The sequence below is a fragment of the Peromyscus maniculatus genome, chromosome 5 (assembly GCF_049852395.1).
Source record: "Peromyscus maniculatus bairdii isolate BWxNUB_F1_BW_parent chromosome 5, HU_Pman_BW_mat_3.1, whole genome shotgun sequence".
In the NCBI taxonomy this organism is placed as follows: domain Eukaryota; kingdom Metazoa; phylum Chordata; class Mammalia; order Rodentia; family Cricetidae; genus Peromyscus; species Peromyscus maniculatus.
Window position 1 is genome coordinate 97,096,031 of NC_134856.1, and position 23,068 is coordinate 97,119,098.

General features: G+C 40.7%; 2 protein-coding genes across 3 annotated transcripts; both read left to right on the forward strand.

The window, feature by feature from the left end:
- Positions 1–57: 57 nt before the first annotated feature.
- Psma2 (proteasome 20S subunit alpha 2) lies at positions 58–10,817 on the forward strand. The gene is made up of 8 exons (XM_006980147.3): positions 58–202; positions 2,559–2,635; positions 3,319–3,451; positions 5,201–5,323; positions 6,649–6,730; positions 9,090–9,163; positions 10,406–10,463; positions 10,551–10,817. The coding sequence occupies exons 1-8, from the start codon at positions 162–164 to the stop codon at positions 10,665–10,667; spliced, it is 705 nt and encodes a 234-aa protein (XP_006980209.1). The 5' UTR covers positions 58–161; the 3' UTR covers positions 10,668–10,817.
- A 4,523-nt stretch (positions 10,818–15,340) lies between these two features.
- C5H7orf25 (chromosome 5 C7orf25 homolog) lies at positions 15,341–21,765 on the forward strand. 2 transcript variants are annotated; one of them, XM_006980146.4, is made up of 2 exons: positions 15,341–15,468; positions 19,849–21,765. In XM_006980146.4, the coding sequence occupies exon 2, from the start codon at positions 20,122–20,124 to the stop codon at positions 21,385–21,387; it is 1,266 nt and encodes a 421-aa protein (XP_006980208.1). In that variant the 5' UTR covers positions 15,341–15,468; positions 19,849–20,121; the 3' UTR covers positions 21,388–21,765. The 2 variants fall into 2 exon arrangements, with proteins under 2 accessions (XP_006980208.1, XP_006980207.1); XM_006980145.4 differs by having other exon boundaries at positions 15,425–15,552.
- Positions 21,766–23,068: the final 1,303 nt, after the last annotated feature.

Sequence of the window (23,068 nt, forward strand, 5' to 3'; positions counted from 1 at the left end):
GCGCACGGACTCAGAGCCCCCGCTGCCTCGGATCCTCAAACTCCAACTCCCAGCTGCCCCTGGAGCGCTGCTGACTCTCCTCCAATCAGAGAAAAGAGAAAATTAAAGGAAACAGATGCACTGCGCATGGGCGTGGCTGTTTTCCGACTTCCCGGGTAAAGATGGCAGAGCGCGGTTACAGCTTTTCGCTGACTACCTTCAGGTACCCGGGGGACCCCAGGTTCCACGCACCACAGGTCCCAGGAGCGTCCCAGACCTGGCCCCCATGCCCTGGATCTGGCTGGTGTTTCCGCGGGGGCGCGTGGGGCTGGAGCTGGACTCGCAGCTTTGCAGAGTCATGTGCGGTGCCAGGCCTGCTGCCAGGCTGGGGCCCGCGCGTTTGGGGCTGAGGATCTGGAGGCTCCGAGGCAGGCACCGGCTTTCCCTCTCTAGATTAGAAAAAGGGTGCTTTGGGATAGCCTGTTTCCAGCTGGTCCATTCAGAGCTAGGATTTCCTTCCTGGCCCAGAGAGGCCTGAGCGGGGGCTTCGGAAACTGGCTCCTGCTCAGACGTGTGAGACGCCCGTTTTCTTTTGGGAAATCCTTCTTTACTGTTAATCCGAGACTCAGCCTTCCGCTTAGGAGCAGTGTACTTTGAAGCTCACTCAGCTTTCGGTTTCTACTAGGCTTCTATAGAAGCCTAAGAGCTACAGAATGAAAGAGCTGATTTCCTGACAGGTTTTCGTGGCACACTCAAACTGATAAGCCAAAGTCGATGTTTTACTTGATTCGTCACGAAGAAAATGCTTTAAAAAGATTTTAGACCTTTCTGTTATGGGACAGAGAGAGAGTTAAATATATTTTCTCAAAGTACACTTGGTGTGTACTTTGTTTCCTCATCGTTCTCTGTTTAAGAAAATTTATCACGGAAGAATTTTAAAAAAACGACTGTGGTGTGACCATTTTCTTAAGGATCCGACTGAAGGCAACCAGGATCTACTTGTTGAATTTAACTGTAACTGGTTTTTCCACTACCACTATATGATGGGTTATGGACGAACTAACCACAGCCTAAACAATTGAGCATTTTCAAGGTTGTTTACAAGTAGCTAAGTCGATATTCAAACTTTGTTCATTTTGAAAACAAAAAATTAGTGTACTTTTCGTTACAATATATTGTTTTTCTTTTGAAAATTGCCTTTTTGTAGTTTAAAATAAAAAGCGAGGGTATGCAATTTTGTTGTCTGTGTTTTGGATACTTTGAATGGATTCCACTTAATTCCTTAGCAAAGAATTTAATTATATACTATGACAGAGACTAATTGTGCTTGGTAGTCACTCATATCTGTAAACAAAACAGATGTGGTCCTAAGTTTGGTTTCACTGGAGCAGAAACAAAAGAATATAGAGCATAAGGGACTGAAAATTTTTTTAAATTTCTCTTGGAGACAGAATCATTTGTAGCCTAGGCTAGCTTAAAATGGCCAGTAACTAAGGATGACCTTCAAGTGATCTTCCTGACTCCGCTTCCCCGTGATGGGATTATAGTAGTGCACTGCCGTGCCTGGCTTATGCTGTGTCATGCATTCTAGGCAAGCTCTCTACCATAGGAGCCACAGCCTCACTCCCTGAGTCTGGTATAGCAACATCTGAATGTTTTCACAACAGATTTCTTTACTATGACAATTTTTTTTAACATGATAAGATTTATCTGTTTAGGAAGAAAATATTGTTTTTAGTCTTAAAAACTATTAGTGATGAAAGCTGCCAGAGATAGGAAATGAATTGAGTTTTCTTCCAGTTCACATTTGGCTGAAGATGGTAAATGAGCAAAAGAAATTGGTGCCTACTGGTGCAAATTCTGCAAAATACTTTTCTGTTAGTGGAAATCTTATTGAAAGAGGTAAAAGGAGTGTAACCTCAGACTGAGCTCTCAGGAAAGGCCTGTGCTTGGTGAGTTCTGAAACTAGAAGATGAGGAAGAGCCGGCTGCTTGGACATTTAGGAGTAAAGAGAATTGTTGACAGGCTAAACCATAGTGAGGAAGGAAGTAATATGGATGGGGCCAAGCATGAAGGGTAGACAAGGGAACAAGAGTATGCCTGCCAGAGTAGGTGATTTTTGTTTGAACTGAACTAAGAAGTTATTGTGGGATTTATGTCAGAGTGACAAGGTACAAAGGAACTGAAGGTGAGAAGTAGTCACCGGCCTGTTAAAATTACTCCTGGTTGATGCTGGTGTTTTCCAGTGGGGTACGGGGATTACTGACTGCAGAAACTGCTTGAATGCTCGGTACACTTGCCTAAAGTCAAGGCTGGTGAGTGGTGGACAGAGGCAGTAGTAATAATGCTTTACTAACCCGAGTGGGGGGAGAGAACAAAGCAAAGGAGAGAGAATTAGTGCCTGACCCTGAGCGTATCCAAATTGTAAGTAGTTTCCAAACAACTTCATGGCAGATCTCAAAGGCCAGCAGATTTGATTAGTGAGGTTTGACCCATATGTCTTCCATCTGTCAGAAGTGTGCCTATAGTAAATATTTGAAAATGTGTGAACATAGCAAATACCTTTGTTTCTCTTTAAGCCCATCTGGGAAACTTGTCCAGATTGAATATGCTTTGGCAGCTGTAGCTGGAGGGGCCCCTTCAGTAGGAATTAAAGGTAATTAAATGTTTCATTCACTTTGGATGCTTGTTAATAGTTACCTGAAATAGATTCTTAACAGTCTTTTGGTTAGATTAGAGAATTTTGAAGTTAAAATAGCATTCAGCCCAGTAATTTAAATTTCACAGCAAATATAGCATTTTAATCTATTGTAATAATCCATATGTAGTTTTTTCCTCAGGAAACCATTATTATTTTATTTTTTGATGTGTCTCTTTCTTTGGAAGTTTTATCTTACTTATAAAGGGCTAATTGTAAAATACCTAAAGATAAAATTACTGTATGTTCTAGTATTCTTATAGAAAAATTTCTTACTGTTTATATTAGAAGAATTAACGAAGTTTATTGTTTTTAAACCAATAAACCTGAAAATATTGAGAGGGACTGGGTAATACCTGCAGCTATGGGGATTTTTTTTTTTTTGTTTGTGGAATATAAATGATCAGTGACAGAAAAAATGATGTATTATTTGTGGAGTATAAATGATCAGTGACAGAAAAAATGATGTATTATTTCTTAGGTGATTTTTTTTTTTTTTTTTTTTTTTGGTGATTTTTTTATAAGAATCCAGAAAAAGGTTTTATAATCTAGAGAAAGCAACAGATTTGTTTAAAGCATCTGCAAGTAGAAAGCTAATGAAAAACACATTATAATATTTGTCTTTTTTTTTTTCTTTTAAGCTGCAAATGGTGTAGTATTAGCAACTGAGAAAAAACAGAAGTCCATCCTGTATGACGAAAGGAGTGTACACAAAGTGGAACCAATTACCAAGCATATCGGCTTGGTGTATAGTGGCATGGGCCCAGATTACAGGTATTATATACTGTATATACAGGGTTTTCTCATCATCTCATATCTTAATCTTTCTTTGTGGTTGTTTCATTTAGTCCTGGCAGCCTAATGATACCTAAGTTTAGTTTGCTTGTAAGGGTTACTTTATGGAGGTTGATCTTGTGATACACAGTTGTAAAAGAGGTGATAAATTACCTACTTACCTATTTTTTCTTATTACTATCCTATTTCATCCATCCAAGGACTTGGTAGGAAGGGCTTTGGTGTTCTGATGCACCTTAAAAATGATCAAATGCATTCATGTTTTTATAAAATATTGTTAAGGTGATTTAGGCAACAAGAGAAAGCATGGACCATGTAGAGTTAACTTTATTCTGTTTATTTCTACTCTTGTCAAAGGACAAATGTCTTTTAGGCCACTGAAGGCTTCTGAATGGCCAGCAGGGATTCATAGGCTTATAGAATCACTCCCTTTGTATTTCACTGGAAAAGAGAGAGTATCCCTGTTATACTGGGGCACCAGTGAGTTGAAAGAGATGGATACCTTTCTTTTGTCATATACAAATAAAAACAAAATTACTTTAGTTTTATGAAACAAGATACATAGAGTTTCACTTGGAATTATAAGCCAACAGGGTTACCAGAATATGATTTGCTTTCCTGTTGTGGAAAATTCTACACCACTGTGTAGAATGGACACTGTAGTGGACTGTTGCTGATAAGCTAAACTTCAGAAGGAAAGACAGGAGTGTCTTAGAGATAATGTGCATATTTCAGATAAGTAAGCATGAGTGGGTGAAGATAATCATCTTTTAATATCTTTGATTACTATATAGTTTTTTTTTAAAAAATTACTATATAGTTGTATTTGTCAGTGTTCTCTAAAGGAACAGAACTAATAGAAGACACACACACACACACACACACACACACACACACACACCCATGGGATTTATTAGACTGACTTACAGGCTGTGGTCTGGATAGTCTAACATGGGCTGCATGATGGCAGAAAGGCAGAGAATAAGGCAGTTGTTCAGTCCATGAGGCTAGATGTCTCAGCAGCCCAGTCTAGTGCTGGAGTCCTGGAGAATTCCTGCAGGGCTGCTGGTCATCGCTCTGTCTTGGAATCCTCAAGAAGTTGTGTTTAATACTGGTGGCAGCAACAGGATAGACACCATCCAGCTAGAGTGAGGCAAGAAGGCTAAAAGCAGTTTCCTTGTTCTGTGACCTTTTTTATCTGGCTTGCCACCAGAAAGTGTAACCCAGATTTAGGGTGGGTCTTCTTGCTTTAAAAATCCTTGCAGCATCCTGGATCCCAGTTAATTTCAATTGTAGTTATGTTGACAACCAAGATTAATCATCACAATGGTACAATTTTCATACCTTATGTAACAAGTAGTTTCTTACTGTTTGTTTAATCTTTGAAGACTATTCTGAATTGAGGCAGAGCTTAAGGTAGACTACAGAAAAGACAGAGGCCGAGGGATAGAAATATGCCCAGAATTGAATGTGTGTATTCATAGCATCTGTGTTCAGGGTGGCTGGAGTGAAGTCTAAATAGACTCAGGACAAGGAGGTCAGCTTGGTAGAAGTCATAGGAGGAGACATGAAGCTCTCATTTTGTAAATTAAATCTATTACCTGCATGTATATCTGCACCATGTACATACACTGCTCCCAGCAGCCAGAAGAGGGCGTAGGAGCCCCTGAAAATGGAGTTAAGATGGTTGTGCGTCAGAACTTCAATTACTTTTCTTTATTGCCTTAGAGTGCTTGTGCACAGAGCTCGGAAACTTGCTCAGCAATACTACCTTGTCTACCAAGAACCCATTCCCACAGCCCAGTTGGTCCAGAGAGTAGCCTCTGTGATGCAAGAGTATACCCAGTCGGGGTAAGTTGTTTTTATTACTTGAAGAATGAATCATGAATTTGAAGAAGTAAAAGAAAACAGATAAGCAGGAGTCTTATTCTTTCTGCATTTGCTGAACAAATGAAGAAAATCACTATGATAATGAATATTTTTTATTTTGACTTGAAATAATTTAAAGTAAAAGTATGACTGTATGTGGTGGTGCACACCTGTAAACTGAGTACTTGGGACACGTAGGTAGATCACAAATTCAAGGCAAATCTGTGTTACATAGTTAAATAATGTCTCAAAGGAAGAAAAAAGAAAAAGAGAATGTGTGCTTATTCAACAGCAGAATGAAGCGTCTTGATTTTAAAAGGGCCCTTTGCCAGTGATTCTTTATAGGCAGTCTTTAGTGCTCCTGTACTTAGCTTTTCAACCTAAAGCGATTGTGAGCACATGAAAACAGCAATAACATTTTCATTCTAGTATTATTTTTAAAAAGATTTGCTTGTTTATGCATTTTATTTATGTATATGGGTGTTTTGTCTTTTTGTATGTCTGTACAGTAGAAGAGGGCGTCAGATTCCATGACAATTATAATGAGACTACAGTTATTAGACAGTTGTGAGCTACCATGTGGGTGCTGGGAATTGAACTTGGGATCTCAGGAAGAGCAGCAGCTACTGAGCCATCTCTCCAGCTCCCCAGTAGTCTTAAGTTATACTGTGAATGAGATAGTTTAGAAGTAGTTGCTAATATATAAGCCTAGTGGGAAAGACGTATTTATTAAATTTGTTAGTAATGCTTTCATAGTAACACCTTTCTAGGCATGTGTCTGACTCCACTTTGTGTTGCTCTAACAAAACAGGTTTTATTTAGTTCAGATCTCTGTGAGTCCAAGGATGTGGTTCATAGATAGTTGTTAGGTAATTTGGTTTTGTTAAGGTTTTTCTGGCAGATTGTATTGCATGGCCAGAGGTCACACAGTAAGAGAAAGAAAGTGGGTGATGACCTACTTCATTGAAACTAATCCACTTCTGCAACACCTAACCCACTCTGAGAAGCAAGCATTATTAACCCTTACCCAGAATGGCACCATGTTCCACCTCTTGACACAATTTTGTAATTATGTTACACTGAAAATTACTGTCTCCTGAACTTTTGGGAACCAAACCTTAGCAAAGTGCTACATCATTTGATTTAGGCTTACTGCTGTTCCTAACTGTAATAAAAAGAATTCATTTTAAGTGAGTTCATTTAGAAGTTAAAGCTAAGAAGTCTAACTCAGTTAACTTGGTAATTTGCTTTACTTGTGAATATATATAAATTCTTTATGCCAAATCATTTTCATTTTCTTTCTACAGTGGTGTTCGTCCATTTGGTGTTTCTTTACTTATTTGTGGGTGGAATGAGGGACGACCATATTTATTTCAGTCAGATCCATCTGTAAGTATCATTACATATATTTGAAGCATTTATTAGAATTGCTTTTTATATATCTAATAAAAGTTGAAGCCATAAAACTTTAAAATTTAGCAGCATTTTATTTTTTTTCACTTGTTTTTAAATATTTATTTTTACCTTTAATTATGTGTATACATGTGTGTGTCTGTGTGGGTATGTACATGTGACTGCAGGTGCCCAGGGAGGCCAGAGGAGTCAGATCCCACTGAAGTTGGAGTTATAGGTAGCTGAGAGCCACCTGACTTGGTCTGAGAGTAGAATGTGGGTCCTCTCCAAGAGGTGTATGCGCTCTCTTAACTTACCTAAGCCCTTGCTCAAGCCCCGTCACGTTTTTTTTTTTTTAGAAAGTTTAAAGTAGTACACATTTGTTTGCACTTCAGCAGTTTTGTGTACAGCACTTTCTTTGATAAAGAAGCTATGTGCCACATTAGCTTTTGCCCTTTTTTGGTCATCTTTGTTAGCATGTACTGGAATGAGTTGTTGCAGTTACCAAATTTCATTAGGTCTCTCGAGCTATTGTTTTGGCAAACACATCAGTCAAGAGATGTGTAACACAGGAGTTCAGTGTTGCATTCTTTGCCATCATTTGATGCTGGGGCTGTTTTGAGTATGACTCAGAACAAAAGCACTGCACTAACAATCTTGAATTCATTGATTTACAAAATGACATGTAACAGTGTCTTGGTTGAGCTGTGTTTTTCTAAAGTAGAAGGTTGATATCTGGGTTTAGTCTACATTGTTGATTTGCTGTGAGGAGAAACCACAGGTAAAGCTCAAGGTTAGGGAGTGAATTTTTTGTTTATAAATTATTAGATAATTGCAAGTTCTCTCAAGGCAAGCCTTACACTCTTACCTTAAAAACTGAAAAGGTAAAATAGAAGTCATCAGATTGTGAGGTCTTCTGTGAGCTTCTGGAGGTCAATGTCTGGGTTCGGTCTTGCCTTCCTAGTCAGTAGAGGAGGGCAGTATCAGGCACTGTGTTCTCCCTTGGCTCTCCTCCTCTTACGGACTCTGAAAGGCAGTTGTCTAACCCACGCAGTGAGCTTTCCTTTATGTGCATGTCTTCGTCTTTCCCAGGTGAGGCTGTTCTATGTAGTGCTTCTTAAGCATTCCACTTGCTGCCCTTTTTCACCTGGTACAGTTATTTGTAACCATGGTAAATATAAAATATATAAACAAGTCAAATATTGACTGACAATAAATCACAAAGAAACCTGTCTTAAAACAGTTATTTGGTGCACTTATAATTTTACCTTTTATTAAAAATAAGCAAGTTTGCTTACTAATGAGATGGATGGACTCATTTACTTTTACAGAAGGAATAAGTCATTATAGGATACTTGAATCTGCAGGCCCTTGGAATTTCAGAGTTATTATTTTGATTTTATACTTGTCAGTGCTTAAGGATAGCATTTCACATAAATACTACAGAAATGGCAGAAAATGCTTAAGACCATTTCAAAAATTGTTGGAAATTTAATCCCAATCCAAAATTCATTTAATAAATCTTTTTATGAAACTTAAGTCAGCAACCCAAACAACAATTAATATTCTAACAGTGGCATCTAGGCTGAGGAATGGTGATAAGAAAACATTGTCCTCTATTTCTTGTAATTAAATCATTATGTTTCTATAAAGGTAGAACTCCCTGACATACAGTAGTCTCAAGTCCGTGTTGATTGGGTGGTGGTGTGGCATGATGGCCTAAACAGTGCCAAACTGTGGTGAAGTCATTTAGGTATCGTGGGAGAGAGCTGCCAAAACCACCTTGGATTCTTTTACACATTGATTTTGAACTAATTTTTGATTGTTGAATGTTTAGAAATCTTTTGCTGTTGGCAAGTTTTTATGACCCCATTAAAATGTTCAAAGGTTCTGATATTTGAATGAAAAGCCATCTCTGTTCACTAAAGATGAGTGATCACCAGTTTTCAGGATGCTGTGACACAATTTTAGATCCTTTCAATCCATTAAGCTAAGGTATTACTTGGTATTTTACTTTAACTCCTACTTTTATCTGGTTTTGAAAGTACATCTTATATACTTTCAAAAATATAGATGATTGCACTAACTCGTTGTCACCGTTTGGTGAGTTTTGATATGTATGTGTGTGTACATATATAAATGCCTAAGTAAACCGTTACCACAGTCAAAATTAACTTCTGAGTTTCTTCCTGACTCTGTCATCTGTTGTATAGCCTTTAAACAAAACCTATGCTGTGAAATTTAACTTCAGTAAATAATCATGACTTTAGAAGTTAGAGACTAATTAGAGTTAAATACAGATGTCAGAGTAATAGAGTTGTGTGGAGGATTTAAAATGTTTCTCTCTCCTGATTAGGGAGCCTACTTTGCCTGGAAGGCCACAGCAATGGGGAAGAACTATGTGAACGGGAAAACCTTCCTTGAGAAGAGGTAGGATGCCTAGGATCAGATTTCTGGGCAGACTGATCTTACAAATATCAGGAGTCTTGAAATCATTAATTTCATGGATCTAACAGATTGGTTGTATCACTCTGTATTTGAGTTTAGTTAGAAATAAAGGAGAAAACAGTCCTAATATCTTGATTTCCTAGTTTTCAGTGTATTTAGTGTTAAAATTAATTTATTTCCTAAAGATACTACTCAGCCTTTTTTCATTTTTAAAATATTTATTTATTCAAGGGCTTGGGGGTAGCTGAGACAGGATTTTTCTAGGTCGCCCTGGCTCTTCTTAAACTTACCATGTAGACCAGGTTGGCTTCTAACTCACAGGGATCCACCTGCTTCTGCTTCCGCTTCCTGAGTGGTGTCCCAGCAGGCCCAGTCATTGGTTGTTTCTTAAATGTTTAATTTTTAGTTCATTTCCCCCAGCATATTTTTAAAAAGCCACTATATTTAGAGTAGAAAAATGTTTAATAATGACTTATGGAAATTAAAAAATTGAGGTAGCTGTGATGGAGGCCCATGTCTGTAATCCTAGCAATTGTGAGCTAAGTCAGGAGAATTGCTTCAAGTTAAAGCCAGCCTGGGCTACAAAATAAGGGCTTGTTTCAACAACAACAACAAAAATTGTGAGACTAGTTGGTATTGAGCAGATCCCGTGATGTATGTCTAAGACTGGAGTGCTGTGGGAAATCTGCTGTCAGTGCTGAGCACACCCACAGCTGCTTCGCTGACTCACAGTTACATTCCGGATTCAGTGTTGTCACTGACCTCCACTGTCTCTGAGAGTTTGGACAGGAGGTTTTGTAACTGAGGTCTAACAGATGATCCTTTGTCTATTTTTCACATAATATTCATGTTAAGTTATTAAATATGTTAGACTTTTAATCAAATTGTAAACTCAGTCTTAAATTTTACTTGTTAATGATTGTGTTCGGCATGCTGTGCTATAACTAATAATAACAATGGATTTTAGCAGTAGTTTGACTTTATTGTATTACTAAAACATACAAGTGTTTTTTTTTCATGGTGTTAGAAGTTCAGTAGAAGTGTCACTCACTTCATTATTGGGGATAGCTGTCATCGAGATGATGAGGGACTGCTTTTACAACTAGTATTTTTAAGAGGGTTAGATTTTCAAAAGATTTCATGTATTTGCTATCCTTTTATTTAAAACAGCCATGAAGAATCTAAACTGCCATAACATCATTGTTTTTCAATACTTTTCTTTAGATATAATGAAGACCTAGAACTGGAAGATGCCATTCACACAGCCATCTTAACTCTAAAGGTTAGCCATATCCACTGATAGTTGTAAAATGATGGTTTTTCTAAGAACTGCTGTGAAGTTGACCGTTTTCCTCCCCTCTTCAACTAGGAAAGCTTTGAAGGGCAGATGACGGAAGACAACATAGAAGTTGGGGTCTGCAATGAAGCCGGCTTTAGGAGACTCACCCCAGCTGAAGTGAAGGATTACCTGGCCGCCATAGCGTGATAAAGACGTGCCTGACCAACCCAGATCTCACACAGTCTATCTATCTACTTACACATGTGTAAAGTACCTTTTGTTTGTGCAGAATTATTTCTACATGTTTAATGGAGTCACATTTTTAAAATAATAATCATAATAAACTGTCAAAACCAATTTCTAGCTTTTACGAGTGAAGTTTGAACATACTTCTTTCTTACTTTATCATAGTTAATTTTGGAAATTACATTGCAAAGTAAAATGATAAAAATCACTCTAATTTTCATATATTTTCGTTATTAGATTTCACTGCCTCTTTTACTACCAAATATGCCTATGTTTCCATAAAAGACAGCTCTGGGTTTTAATATATACATCATGGCTTTTAGGACTGAGAGAATCTGTATACTTTGATAAATTCATGAGACAGGCTGAATTGTGATACGCACTTTTGGGTATGGATCAGTGATGTCCTGGAGTATTCTGCAGTTGTACTACAGCAGCATTGGTCTCCTCTCAGAGATATATGAGTGAATAAACCATGGTGTGCGAGAGCCTGTTTGTTTCTCTTTCTCATGTAGGTAGACATTTAAAAGGATTCCCTAGATTGTGGAAGGACCTTTCCTAAGGGTGAGTGTAATACTGGTAATAAAATACTAAGGTCAGAACTGCACCTCCCTCAGTGTGAGAAGAGCCTTCACTGTGAGTAGCATAAAGCAAGCAGTTAGGCGTTTAAGCCCATTTTTCTTGTGGAAGCATGCTGTATACTTCTAATTCTGTTTCCTCCCTCAGGCATCTTAGGGTAAAAGACAGAATAGACTGTTTATGAATGTCATCAATATGAAGAGGTAGGCAGTTCAGTGACTTAAATGTAATTAAAGAGATTTTGACCAACATTAAAGTTTAGAAAAAGGTAGCTTAGAATATTTTTTGAGAGGATGTATGCTGTTTTGCTACCTATTGTCACTATACATCCATATGCTGTTAATGGGAGGCAGTAACATTTTAAGAGATGGGAAGGTGGCACCTTGACCTTCTGGAATTATTCATGTATTTATTGCACGTGTGTGGGATGTATATGGGCATGTGTGTTTGTGTGGGTACCAGTGATGTGGAAATTGGTGTTGGGGCCTTCCTCGGTTACTCCACCTTATGTATTGAGACCCAGAGCTTGCCTGATGACTAGTTAGTATAGCTAGTTTACTCTGGAAATCCCGTCTCTGCCTTCTGAATGCTGGGACTAAAAGGCTGCCTGCCATGCTTGCCACACATTCCTGTATCCATATTCCAGTTCTCACACTTCACTGCAGGCAGTTTAGCTGGTGAGACTTATCCCCTGCCCTGGCCTTCTCTTTTAAGATATGTCTAAAGGAGCTGGAGAGATGCTCATCAGTTAAGAGCCCTTGTTGCTTTTGCAAAGAATTTGGGTTCAGTTCCCAATACCTACATGGTGGCTCACAACCATCCATAGCTCCAATTCCAGAGGAGCTGAAATCCCCTTATGGGCACCAGGCATGCACACGTGCACAGATACATGCAGACAAAACACAAATTAAAAATAATAAAAGTTGTGTCTTAAGAGCACCATATCTCTAGATAGGCCTTAGTGTATTTGAATCTAGCACAATAATAAGCATAACATTAAAAAGGGTTTTTTAAAGTCAACCTATTTGCTGGCCGAGTTTGTAAAGAAATGAGAGCAGTGGTCCTCAACTGGGGCTGCCACCCTTTTGGGGGGGTTGAAGGACCTTTTCAGGGGTCGCCTACGACATTCAGAAAACATTTACATTATAATTCATAACAGCAAAATTACAATTACAAAACAGCAATGGAAATAATTAGGAAGGCTGAGAACCATTGAATTAGAGTGTTTTGTTTTCTTTTTTGGCTGAATTTGGTATTGTAGGTGAAAAGACTGGCATTTCTGTTAGCTTCTATTCAATTTGGTTAGACCTCTGATGTCTAAATTAAACAAACCAGGATGCTGGGTGATGGTGGCTTACTCCTTTAACCACAGCACTCTGGAGGCAGAGATAGCTCGAGGCCAGCCTGGTCTACAGAGTTCCAGGACAGGCGGAGCTACACAGAAGAAACCCACAAGAATGTCAACATTTATAAATCAAAGAAAAAGAAAAGTAAAGGTATATAAATTTAGGGCAGGGAAAGTGCAAATAGGCGCAGCAGAGGTCATCCTGCGGAACAGAGGTGAGAGGTGACACGCAGGTTAGATGCAGGGCCAGTTTTCTTCTGTCTCCGTTAAAGGCAGAGCTGCGGACAACTCCCTTCTCCACAAAACTGAACAAAAGTGTGTCTTTCGTTGGCCTTGAAACTAAGCTGTTTCCATTTTGTCAGTTATTCCAGAAACTCAAGTGTTTAGTGTAGGGACCCATCATATTTCTAAACATTCTTAAACTCTCAAATCACTTAGGCTTGTGGATTTTAGTTTCTTTTAATCTTATGTATTATAATGTTCCCAGTGTTCATAGCTTCTCCCAACATTTGGTTCAATCTGTATCTGAAAGATTTTTGTCTCTCATTTCTTACATGGGATTAGTAACATGGATGTTACTAAAATTTACATATATTGAGGGGATAGAAGGGAATTGGAAAGGGAAGAATGAGGAGGACTCTGCTTTATAATGGAGCACCGAGCACTTTGATGAGTTTTTCTAATTTCAGTAATTCTCATAGACAGAAATTGCTGGCTCTTGGTATTAGCCTCACTGACTTTCCTGCCAGTGTTTGCAGGCTTTCCCGGCCCTAACCTCTGCCCACTGTACAGAGAGTAAACTGACCGTCAGTGGGAGGGCTTAGTGCTTTCCTTGGATTAGAATTTTAATTCCCTGGCAACCTTCCAGTGGCCCGTTTATTAGTAGCAGTTCTTGTCTGTGAGGAAATACTTTCCTCTCTGTGGCCTTTGGAATTTTCAGTATTCTGGAATCTCACAGTGGTTTTATTTACCCTTTGGTGAGTTTTTTGCTTTTTTGTTTGTTTAAATATGGATGACTTGGTCATTCTCTTGTGGGCCGTGCTAACCTCTGGCTCACTGGTTGTGGTTTCTGTGCTGCCAAACCATCACTTTTGCTGTTTCTTAATGTTCATTGCACTGAACACCCAAGCAGGTTCTTACTGCAAAAATTAAATTCTCTTTGTAAGTTTTTTAGTATATTTAAAATTTTCCATTTAATTTTCTTGATTAAGGACCTAAATTTTCTGTTAATTGGATATCTGACTTGCTTTTTGCTGTTTTTCAATCTTACTATACGTTCTAGTCAATTGTTTACAATTTGAAGAGCTGTTTCCTATACTATGCCGTCTCTTTATTATTTATTTATTTATTTATTTATTTATTTATTTATTTATTTATTTTGGTTTTTCGAGACAGGGTTTCTCTGTGTAGCTTTGCTTCTTTCCTGGAACTCACTTGGTAGCCCAGGCTGGCCTCGAACTCACAGAGATCCTCCTAGCTCTGCCTCCTGAGTGCTGGGATTAAAGGAGTGCGCCACCAACGCCCGGCTATGCTGTCTTTTAAGTGAAGAAACTTCTTATTTGAGGGCCAAAGTAACCAATCATTTGAAGGTTCCATGTGTAAGGTACTTCTTAAAACCACTTTGTTGCGCTGTCTCTGTCCTCTAAATTCCAAATGGAAGAATGGAAACATGTAAATGAGTCTGGTACCTACCTACATTCTTGTATACTGTGATTGGCAGATTTCTTTGGAGTTTTATGTATTTATTTATTTCCTGTTTCCAGGGGAAAGGTGGAGGAGGATGGGTAATGGAAGATGGGAGCACTCAAGGAGCAAGCAGACTAGTAGCAGCACAGTTTTAGTCAGAAAAACTTCACAATAATGGGGCCAGTCTTTTGTTGGTCTTGAATCTGGCGCCCTTGTCTACCTTCATCATCATAAACTTATTTCTGGGGAAAGATGAGGAATGGGCCACCTGTGCCGGATGGAAGAGAGGACTCTGGTATGTTTTTAACAAAGGCTTTTAAGGAATCTGTTTCTAATTCTGTCCCCGTCTAGACACCTGAAGTTCGGTTCCAAAGCCCTTCTGGAGTTTGTGCTTGATAAGCCCTGGCAGGTGTTTTAGGTTGTATCGGAGGCAATGTAAACCCAGGGGCTACCTGGGTTTAAATAACTTGTTTGTGACTCGGCTGCAAAATTTATGTATCTACCGTCAGTTTATCACTAGATAAATCAGTGCGTAATGTATTTGGAGTAGCGCTGGCCACCCACCGTAAGCACGAAATGAGACATTGCTCCTGTCTTCAGATGGTTTGGGTGGTGTGATTTGCAGTTAACTTCCATCCTCCAATTACCGCTTGGGACAAGGAGCAGATACCAGAAAAAAAAGATGACAACTTAAGCCTAGTATTTAAAATTAGTTTTTCTTTCTCAGTTTCTTTTCCGGGTAATGTTGGACACTCCACTTGGCTAAATATTCCCAGCCCCTCCGAAGCCACGCAGTTCTCGGCTCTGTTCGGCTGGACAGCACATTTCAAGGCTTCTATGAAAGGCCAGGATGGTGCAACTGAAAGTGCTTCCGAGCGGCGTTTGGAGCCTCTGCTGGCTCTCCGGTTTTTATTTTGCTAAAAATAGCCAAACCTGAGACCCAAATAAATTTTACCGTCTAGGACTCAGTGAGAATGAGACCCAGCCCCAGACCCGCCTCTGCTCGCTGGCGCCTCAGCTTTCAGGCACACTGGTGCCCTCAACAAACATGGCCGCTGCGCTGCCGCCTGCACTCGAGCTCAAGCTCACCCGGCCGGAACCACGTAATGCCGGAGGCGGGACTCAGCAGGCGGAGTGTCTCAGCAGAGCAAGGTGAGGGCTGGCTGGTGAGCTGTGTCTGCATACAGCCTCTGTGTGCCCTCGCCATGTGCGCGCGTGGGGTCTGTGGCGCTGCTGGTGAGGATCCGGGGACTGAGGGAGTGAGTGGGGAAGAGAGGGAGGTGGGAAGAGAGGGAGGGGCTGGGCCGGGTGTCCCGGCAGGAAGGGTCAGTTCTGCCTCTTCCCTATTCTGGCCTCTGAGCAGTGGGCCAGCAGGAGCCTGTTTGATCCGGACCTGTTGGGCCAGGCTAAGCTGTGCAGGTAGACGTACCGGGAGGGGAGCCATACCCACCCAGAAGCACCTCACCCCTGGCCCTCCCACCTGCCTGTAGTTCAACAGCCAGCCTGGCCACCCTGCTGAGCTCTTTTGAGTCCCTCTTCCAGCTTTTCCTTCAGAATGGGAACGGGAAGCAAATTGGTTGCCCCCTTTGTTCTTTTAAAAACATGCTAAGTTGACATCACATGCAGAAATCACGCAGTCTTGATTCCTTGGCATCTGTACCCGGTGGAAATCAAGAGGCAGCTCCTTAAAAGACATCTATCCGGGCGTGATGGTGCACACTTCTAATCCCAGTGTTTGGGAAGCAGAGGCAGGCAGATCTCCGAGTTCAAGGCCAGTCTGGTCTATAAAGTAAGTTCCAGGACAGCCAGGGCTACATAGAGAAACACTGTCTTAAAAAAAAAAAAAAAAAGCCAGGGAAACAGATCACGTACTGAAGGAGTAAAAGGTGATAGACTCTGGTATTGCCAGTTTAGGAGAGACCCTTGCTTTGGACAGTTTGTGTCTTTATGTTAAACGATTGTTTTTACATTAAAAAACAATCAGTTAGTCTTTTGAGAATTTTATATCATGTGTTTTGTTCATATTCACCCTAGTTCCCCCAGCTATTCCCAGACCTACCCCACCTTCCCTACCCGTCTACCGCTGCCCCTCCTTCAGCAGTCTTGGATGTGTGATCTTTCACTGGAGAGTGGGGATCATACTAGGGGCAATCCTCTTAGAGAAAACTCTTTCCCTCTCCCAGCAGCTAAAAATTGCCAGTAGTTGCCTGGTAGTGGAGGGATTCTGGGCCCAACTCCCCTCTTCATGCTCGGTATTTAGTCTGGCTTGTGCTTGCACAAGTTTTGTTCATGCTGGCACAACCAATGTGAGTTCATATAGACAGCTGCCCTGCTGTGTCCAGAAGAGGTTTTCTTGTCATCATCCACGACTTCTGTCTCTGGACCTTGGGAGAGAGGATGTTACATATGTTCCCTTGAGGGCTGAGAGTCATGCAGTCTTATATTCCCTGCACCTTGACCAGTTGTGAGTCACGGTGTTAATTACCACCTATTATAAATAGAAACTTCTCAGAAGCTTCTCAGATGAGGGTTGAGCGGTGCATTCATTTATGGGTGTAATGATAAGTTATTAGGAGTTAGTTTGTTATTATTATTATTAGTTTTTTGAGACAGGGTTTCTCTGTGTAGCCCTGGCCATCTTGGAACTCATTTTGTAGACCAGGCTGGCTTCAAACTTGGAGATTTACCTGCCTCTGCCTCCTAAGTGCTGGAATTGAAGGAGTACTCCACCACTGCCCAACTAGGAGTTAGTTTTTTACTGTCTATTTAGCAACATAATAGTAGTAAGTTTTCCTCTGGGGCCTGTGACCTGCCTAGCATAGGTTCTTAGCCTAATAATGATGCCAGGTATGGGTTTTATCCTGTGGGGTAGGATTTAAATTCAACCATAAAGTGGTTGGTTATTTCCTTGATGTTTGTGCTGCTATTGTATTGATGGGCCTGTTTTGCCAGGCCGGTCATAATTGTAACTCCAAGGATTCATAGCTGGATATTATTGAAGATAACTTTTCTGTTAGCCTGCATAATACCTTGCAGAAGAATGAAAACTAGCCAGTGGGAATGAAACTTCCAGGTCTTTACCAGCCTGATTTCTCCATGTTCTGTGACCCAGATGGTGGTGTTTTCAGCAATAGGGTCTTACCATCCAGTTCTGTATGATGACCAAGAACGTTGGCAATACCCTGAAATGTCTGGAGGTCTATGGGAACTCACTGGCCAGCAGCTCCAAAAGAAGTAACCCATTTCTGACACTGGCCTTTTTATTTGTTAGCCTTGGGTCTCATAGGGACACATGACACTCTGTTGTAAGGTAACTACATTTTAACTCTGTGTGTGTGTGTATGTCAGTGTAACAGGTTTCCATGTGTCTTTTTTGAAAAGTCATTAGTGTTATTATTTCCCTCTACCCTACACTCCACTCTCACCCTAGTTTAACCATTCCTGTTCCATTTTTTCCATTTAACCCCTAATACCAGTGTATTCTATCTCTCCTCCCTTCAAAGCCCCTCACTATGGTCTTTTAGTAATGTCCTGATCTCCATGGGTATGTTTTCAGTTCTTTATATATTCTAGACACTAACCCTCTGTCAGGTGTATAGATGGCATCCCCCGCCCCCCCCCCATTTTCTAGGCTGCCTCTTTACTCAGGTAATGGCATCTTTTTCGGAATAGAAATGTTTTAGTTTCAGGTTTCCTTTATTAATTATTGTGCTTAATGTCTGTGCCTTAAAGGTCCTGTTTAGAAAGTCCTTCCCTATGTCAATGAGTCTAGTATGTTCTATACTCCTCTATCAGAGAGAGCTAGGATATCAGTAGGTTGAGGTCCTTGACCCATTTGGAGTTGAGTTTTGTGTAAGGTGAGAGATGAGGATCAAGTTTCATTCTTCTACTTTAGCTGTCCAATTTGACCAGCACCGTCTCCAGTGTGTATTGTTGACGTCTTTGTCAAAAGTCACGTGGCTTTAGGAGTGGGACTTCATATATGGGTCCTCGATTTATTTTCCATTGATCAGTGAGTTTGTTTTGATGCTAGCACTCTGCTCTTGTCGTTGTTATAACTCTGTAGTGTAGCTTGACATTTGAGGTGATACCTCCAGCCATTCTTTTGCTCTTCAGGATTGATTTTGCTATTCTGGGTTTTATTTATTAATTTATATTTTTGTAGTTCCATATGAAATTTGATATTGTTTTTTCAAATTCTGTAAAGAATTGTTTTGGAAATCTGATGGGGAGTGTGTTGAATATAGTAGTTTGCTTTTGGTAGGATAGCCATTTTCACAATATTAATCCAACAACACTTGTGTGGTCTTCCCAACTTCTGGTATCTATTCAATATCTTTTTTCAGTGTTGAAAAGTTTTTTGTTTTGTTTAATATAAATTTTTTTCATATATTTTATATAGTCTTTCCCCTCCCAGATATGCCTTCCCTCCCCTCCCACGCAAATTCATGTTGTCTCAAAACAACAAAAAACAAAGCACACAATAAACATGGAGTCTGTATTGTGTTGGTCAACTATTCCTGAGCGTGAGGCTTGCCCTAGAGTTCAGATGATATACACAGTGTCACTCCATTGAAGAAAACTAATATTTCCTCCCCCAGCAGTAATGAATCGCAAATAGTGCCTTGGTAAGAGGTGGAACTTTGTGCCCGCTTCCCCTTCCCTATGCTGGGATTTTTTTTTTTTCTGGCTTGATTTTATGTAGGTCTTGTGCATGCCGTCAGTTTCTGTAGAGATAGAGGATTCTCACTGTCAATCTTCAGGAGGCTGTGGGAGGTACTCAGTACTTTTCCTCAGGCAGTGAGTGCTGGTGGAGTTACTGGTTTCAGTCTCAAGCCTCTCCCTAGAGAGAGGCGGTCATCAGGTTGTGGGGATGGGTGTAGTTGGAGACATGAGTCTGCTGTCTACCTAGAGATGGGACGAGGTGGTCATCAGGTTGTGAGGATGGGTGTAGTTGGAGACATGAGTCTGCTGTCTACCTAGAGATGGGACCAGGTGTGTATATCAGCGAGTCGGGTGGGCAGAGTTGAGTTAGTGGGTGAATCTCGACTACCCAGCTAGGGATGGGGGCAAGGGCTTTCCGTGGAAATAGATGGATGCAGTTAGTGGCAGCAGGAGCTGCTGGGTCCCTACCTGAAAGAGGGATATGGGAGAAGGTGCTGGCGACAGACAGGACACTTGGGAGGAGTTGTTGGGATGGGTCCTTGGATAGCGGGGATGGTTGCAGTTGAAGGCACAATCTGATGTCTTTCCGGAGAAGAGACCAGATGTAGGCAGTAGGGAGTGGGGTTGGCTGGAGTGGAGAGAGTTGAGTGGGGGGTTGGGGAGAATCTAGGTTCCTGGGGGCAAGCACTTTTGGCAGGGATGGTTGCCGGGGTTTCCTAATTGAAAGAGTGTATGGGAAGCTATTTTAAACTTTTAATCTTGATGTTCGGGACCTTTAAATTTTTTTTCAGTAGCTGAATAGTAAGACTAGTTATTGATAGAGATACAGAGCACATTGCCAAACTCCTGCCTTTTATCCTGACATAGGACTTGCTGCGGATCTCCTGGCCTGAAGAAATGACGGTCTCAACAGGTGTCAGAATCCAGCACACTTGAGGAAGAGTTCAAACATACTGCTTGTTTCTGCTGTCAAAGGAGGGAGGGAGGCTCTCCCAAAGTCCCTCACACGGAAGCCCAAGTTCATAGTCATAGTCTTCCTGAACTCTGTTGCTAGATCGGGCTTTTTAACCACCTAGCAGTAGAAGTGCATTGAGATCGTCCCTGTTTGTGGTCTTCCATGAAAGGAATAATGCTGTCAGCATGTCTGCACACTCCATGCTCTCTGAAAGAATTGCCATAGCCAAGGAACTGATCAAGAGAGCGGAATCCCTTTCCAGGTCAAGAAAAGGAGGCATAGAAGGCGGTGCAAAGCTGTGTAGCAAACTCAAGGCAGAGCTAAAATTCTTACAGAAAATAGAGGCTGGGAAGGTAGCTATTAAAGAATCCCATTTGCAAAGCACAAATCTAACACACTTGAAGGCCATTGTGGAATCGGCAGAGAACCTGGAAGAAGTTGTTAGCGTTCTTCGCGTTTTTGGTTACACAGATACCTTGGGAGAAAAGCAGACTCTTGTGGTGGACGTAGTAGCAAATGGAGGTCATACTTGGGTCAAAGCTATTGGCCGGAAGGCCGAAGCACTGCACAACATCTGGCTGGGCAGGGGCCAGTATGGTGACAAAAGCATCATTGAGCAGGCTGAAGACTTCCTCCAGGCCAGTCACCAACAACCAGTGCAGTATAGCAACCCTCACATTGTGTTTGCATTCTACAACAGCGTCTCTAGCCCCATGGCAGAAAAGCTGAAAGATATGGGCATATCTGTAAGAGGAGACATCGTAGCAGTCAACTCTCTGTTAAATCACCCTGAAGAGTTACAGCTGAGTGAGAGTGAGTCGGATGAGGAGGGCCAAGAACTTCTGCAGGTGACAAAAGTGGACCGAGAAAATGTACTGGCGCATGTTGCATTTCCAACAGAGATCAAGGTTGATGTATGCAAAAGAGTGAATCTGGACATCACGACTTTAATCACTTACGTATCTGCCATGAGTTACGGAGGCTGCCACTTCATCTTCAAAGAGAAAGTACTCACAGAACAAGCCGAGCAAGAGAGGAAAGAGCAGGTTTTGCCTCAGCTGGAAGCATTTATGAAGGACAAGGAGTTGTTTGCCTGTGAATCTGCTGTCAAGGATTTTCAGTCAATTCTAGATACCTTAGGGGGACCAGGAGAGAGAGAGAGGGCCACTGTACTAATTAAACGAATCAGTGTGGTACCTGACCAGCCTTCTGAGCGTGCCTTGAGACTAGTGGCAAGTTCGAAGATTAATAGCCGTTCATTAACGATTTTCGGGACCGGAGATACCCTGAAAGCCATCACGATGACTGCCAATAGTGGTTTTGTCAGAGCTGCCAACAACCAGGGTGTTAAATTCAGTGTGTTCATCCATCAGCCCAGGGCGCTCACTGAGAGTAAAGAGGCATTAGCTGTGCCCTTACCAAAAGATTTCCCCGATGATAGTGCACACTAGTGATATTCTTTAGTTGTTGTCATGGAAATACATTATTTATACCAAAGGCTGGCCTTCCTGTCTATATTGAGAGAAAAAAAGTTTATAGTAAAAATATTTAGAATTCATATGTTTAAGTAGAGGTTTTTTTGTGTTTCCATCTATTTAAGGTCTGAAAATTAGAGAACACTCAAGAGACAATCTTATTTATCTCTGTATTACATCACAAACTACGTTCTAGCAGGTAAGAACAGAAATACATCTGTATAAGGCTTTTAGTGATCTTGTAATGCTTTTGTTTGCCTCAGCAAGGCTGCAGACTCCACTACAGGAAATTGCATTTCATGGAATATGGCTACATGATTCTTGAATTCATTAAATATCTGGAGAAAACTCTGAGGCCTGCCTTTCATTGTATTTATTTATCAGTTATGTCAGTTCAAAGTGGGAGATAATAGTTATTTCAGATCTTAAAGTCACTGCTTGTTATTAAGTGAAAAGAAAATGCTAAAAAAATTAAAACTAATACTATTAGAAATTTTAAAAATTAAACTAAAACTAAAATTCTTATAGGAAATAGAGAATATTTTAAAAATGTTTCATTTTTAAAACAATTGCTTTGTGTCAGACACAGTCTAGTTGGTATGTTTATAGAGTTTATAATTCATCAGAATGAAAGTTCACTTTGATCCATTGAATCCCATCCCATTTGTCTTAGCTGGGATTACTATTGCATCAAGTTGGAGAGGAAAAGAGGGTTTATTTGGCTTACATATCCTGAGTCACAGTTGATTGAGGAAGCCAAGACAGGAACTCAATCAGGTGGGAACCTGGAGGCAGGAGTTGATGCAGAGGCCATGGAGGGGCGCTGCTTCTGGCTTTGTTCTCCTAGCTTGCTCAGCCTGCTTTCTTATGGAACCCAGGACCACCAGCCCAGGGATGGCACCGCCCACAATGGACTGGGCCCTCCCTCATTAATAAATGCTCCACAGACTTGCCTACAGCCCAATATTATGGAGGCATTGTCTCAACTGAGGTCTCCTCCTCTCAGATGACTTCAGGTTGTATCAAGTTGACATAAAATTGGCCAGGACACTACTGTAAAAAGGAAAAGTAGCCAATAGCCTTCCCAAGCTAAACCTAGAACATCGAAGGTGAAATATTAATTTGGACAAGTTGAAAAATGTAATTTTTGAAACTCAGATTTTACTTTTAAGTCCAAACAACCCTGTGTTGCAAGTATTTTGATTTATAAAACACTGCCTTTTCTATTAGCTGATAGCAAGTGGTAATTGCATTACCTCACCCAGGAAATGGTGATGGGAGAAAACAAAGAAATGGTGGTGGGGTAGTGAATGATGACTGCTGTTAATTAAAAGTAAGTTTTAGAGCTGCAGCGTACTCAATACTTTATCGTTTACAATAAAAACAAGTTAGCAAAGTAGGGATATATTTTTCCTAAAAACTGAGAATTTGAGAGTCATGCTGTCTTTACTCACTGTAGGGATTAGTACTGGAATTTGATTTGGCAGCCTGATTGCTGTACTGTGCCAGCTTTGCCGAATCACGAGAAGGGAAACTCAATTTCAAGCAACAATGTTGAGGTGAAGTTTGGTCCTCAGGATCTAGGAACACTGAAATGAATACAAAATTAAATATAGGGTATATTCCCTGGGGAAAGAGATCACTAAGCATATTCCCC

What these genes read in the sequence shown, in the direction of transcription:
- Psma2 (XM_006980147.3), top strand. Translation starts at nt 162, where the DNA reads ATGGCAGAGCGCGGTTACAGCTTTTCGCTGACTACCTTCAG. An exon ending in CCCTTCAGTAGGAATTAAAG is followed by an intron (nt 2,636 to 3,318) that starts GTAATTAAATGT and finishes TTTTCTTTTAAG; the next exon opens with CTGCAAATGGTGTAGTATTA. An exon ending in CAGCCATCTTAACTCTAAAG is followed by an intron (nt 10,464 to 10,550) that starts GTTAGCCATATC and finishes CTCTTCAACTAG; the next exon opens with GAAAGCTTTGAAGGGCAGAT.
- C5H7orf25 (XM_006980146.4), top strand. Translation starts at nt 20,122, where the DNA reads ATGTCTGCACACTCCATGCTCTCTGAAAGAATTGCCATAGCCAAGGAA.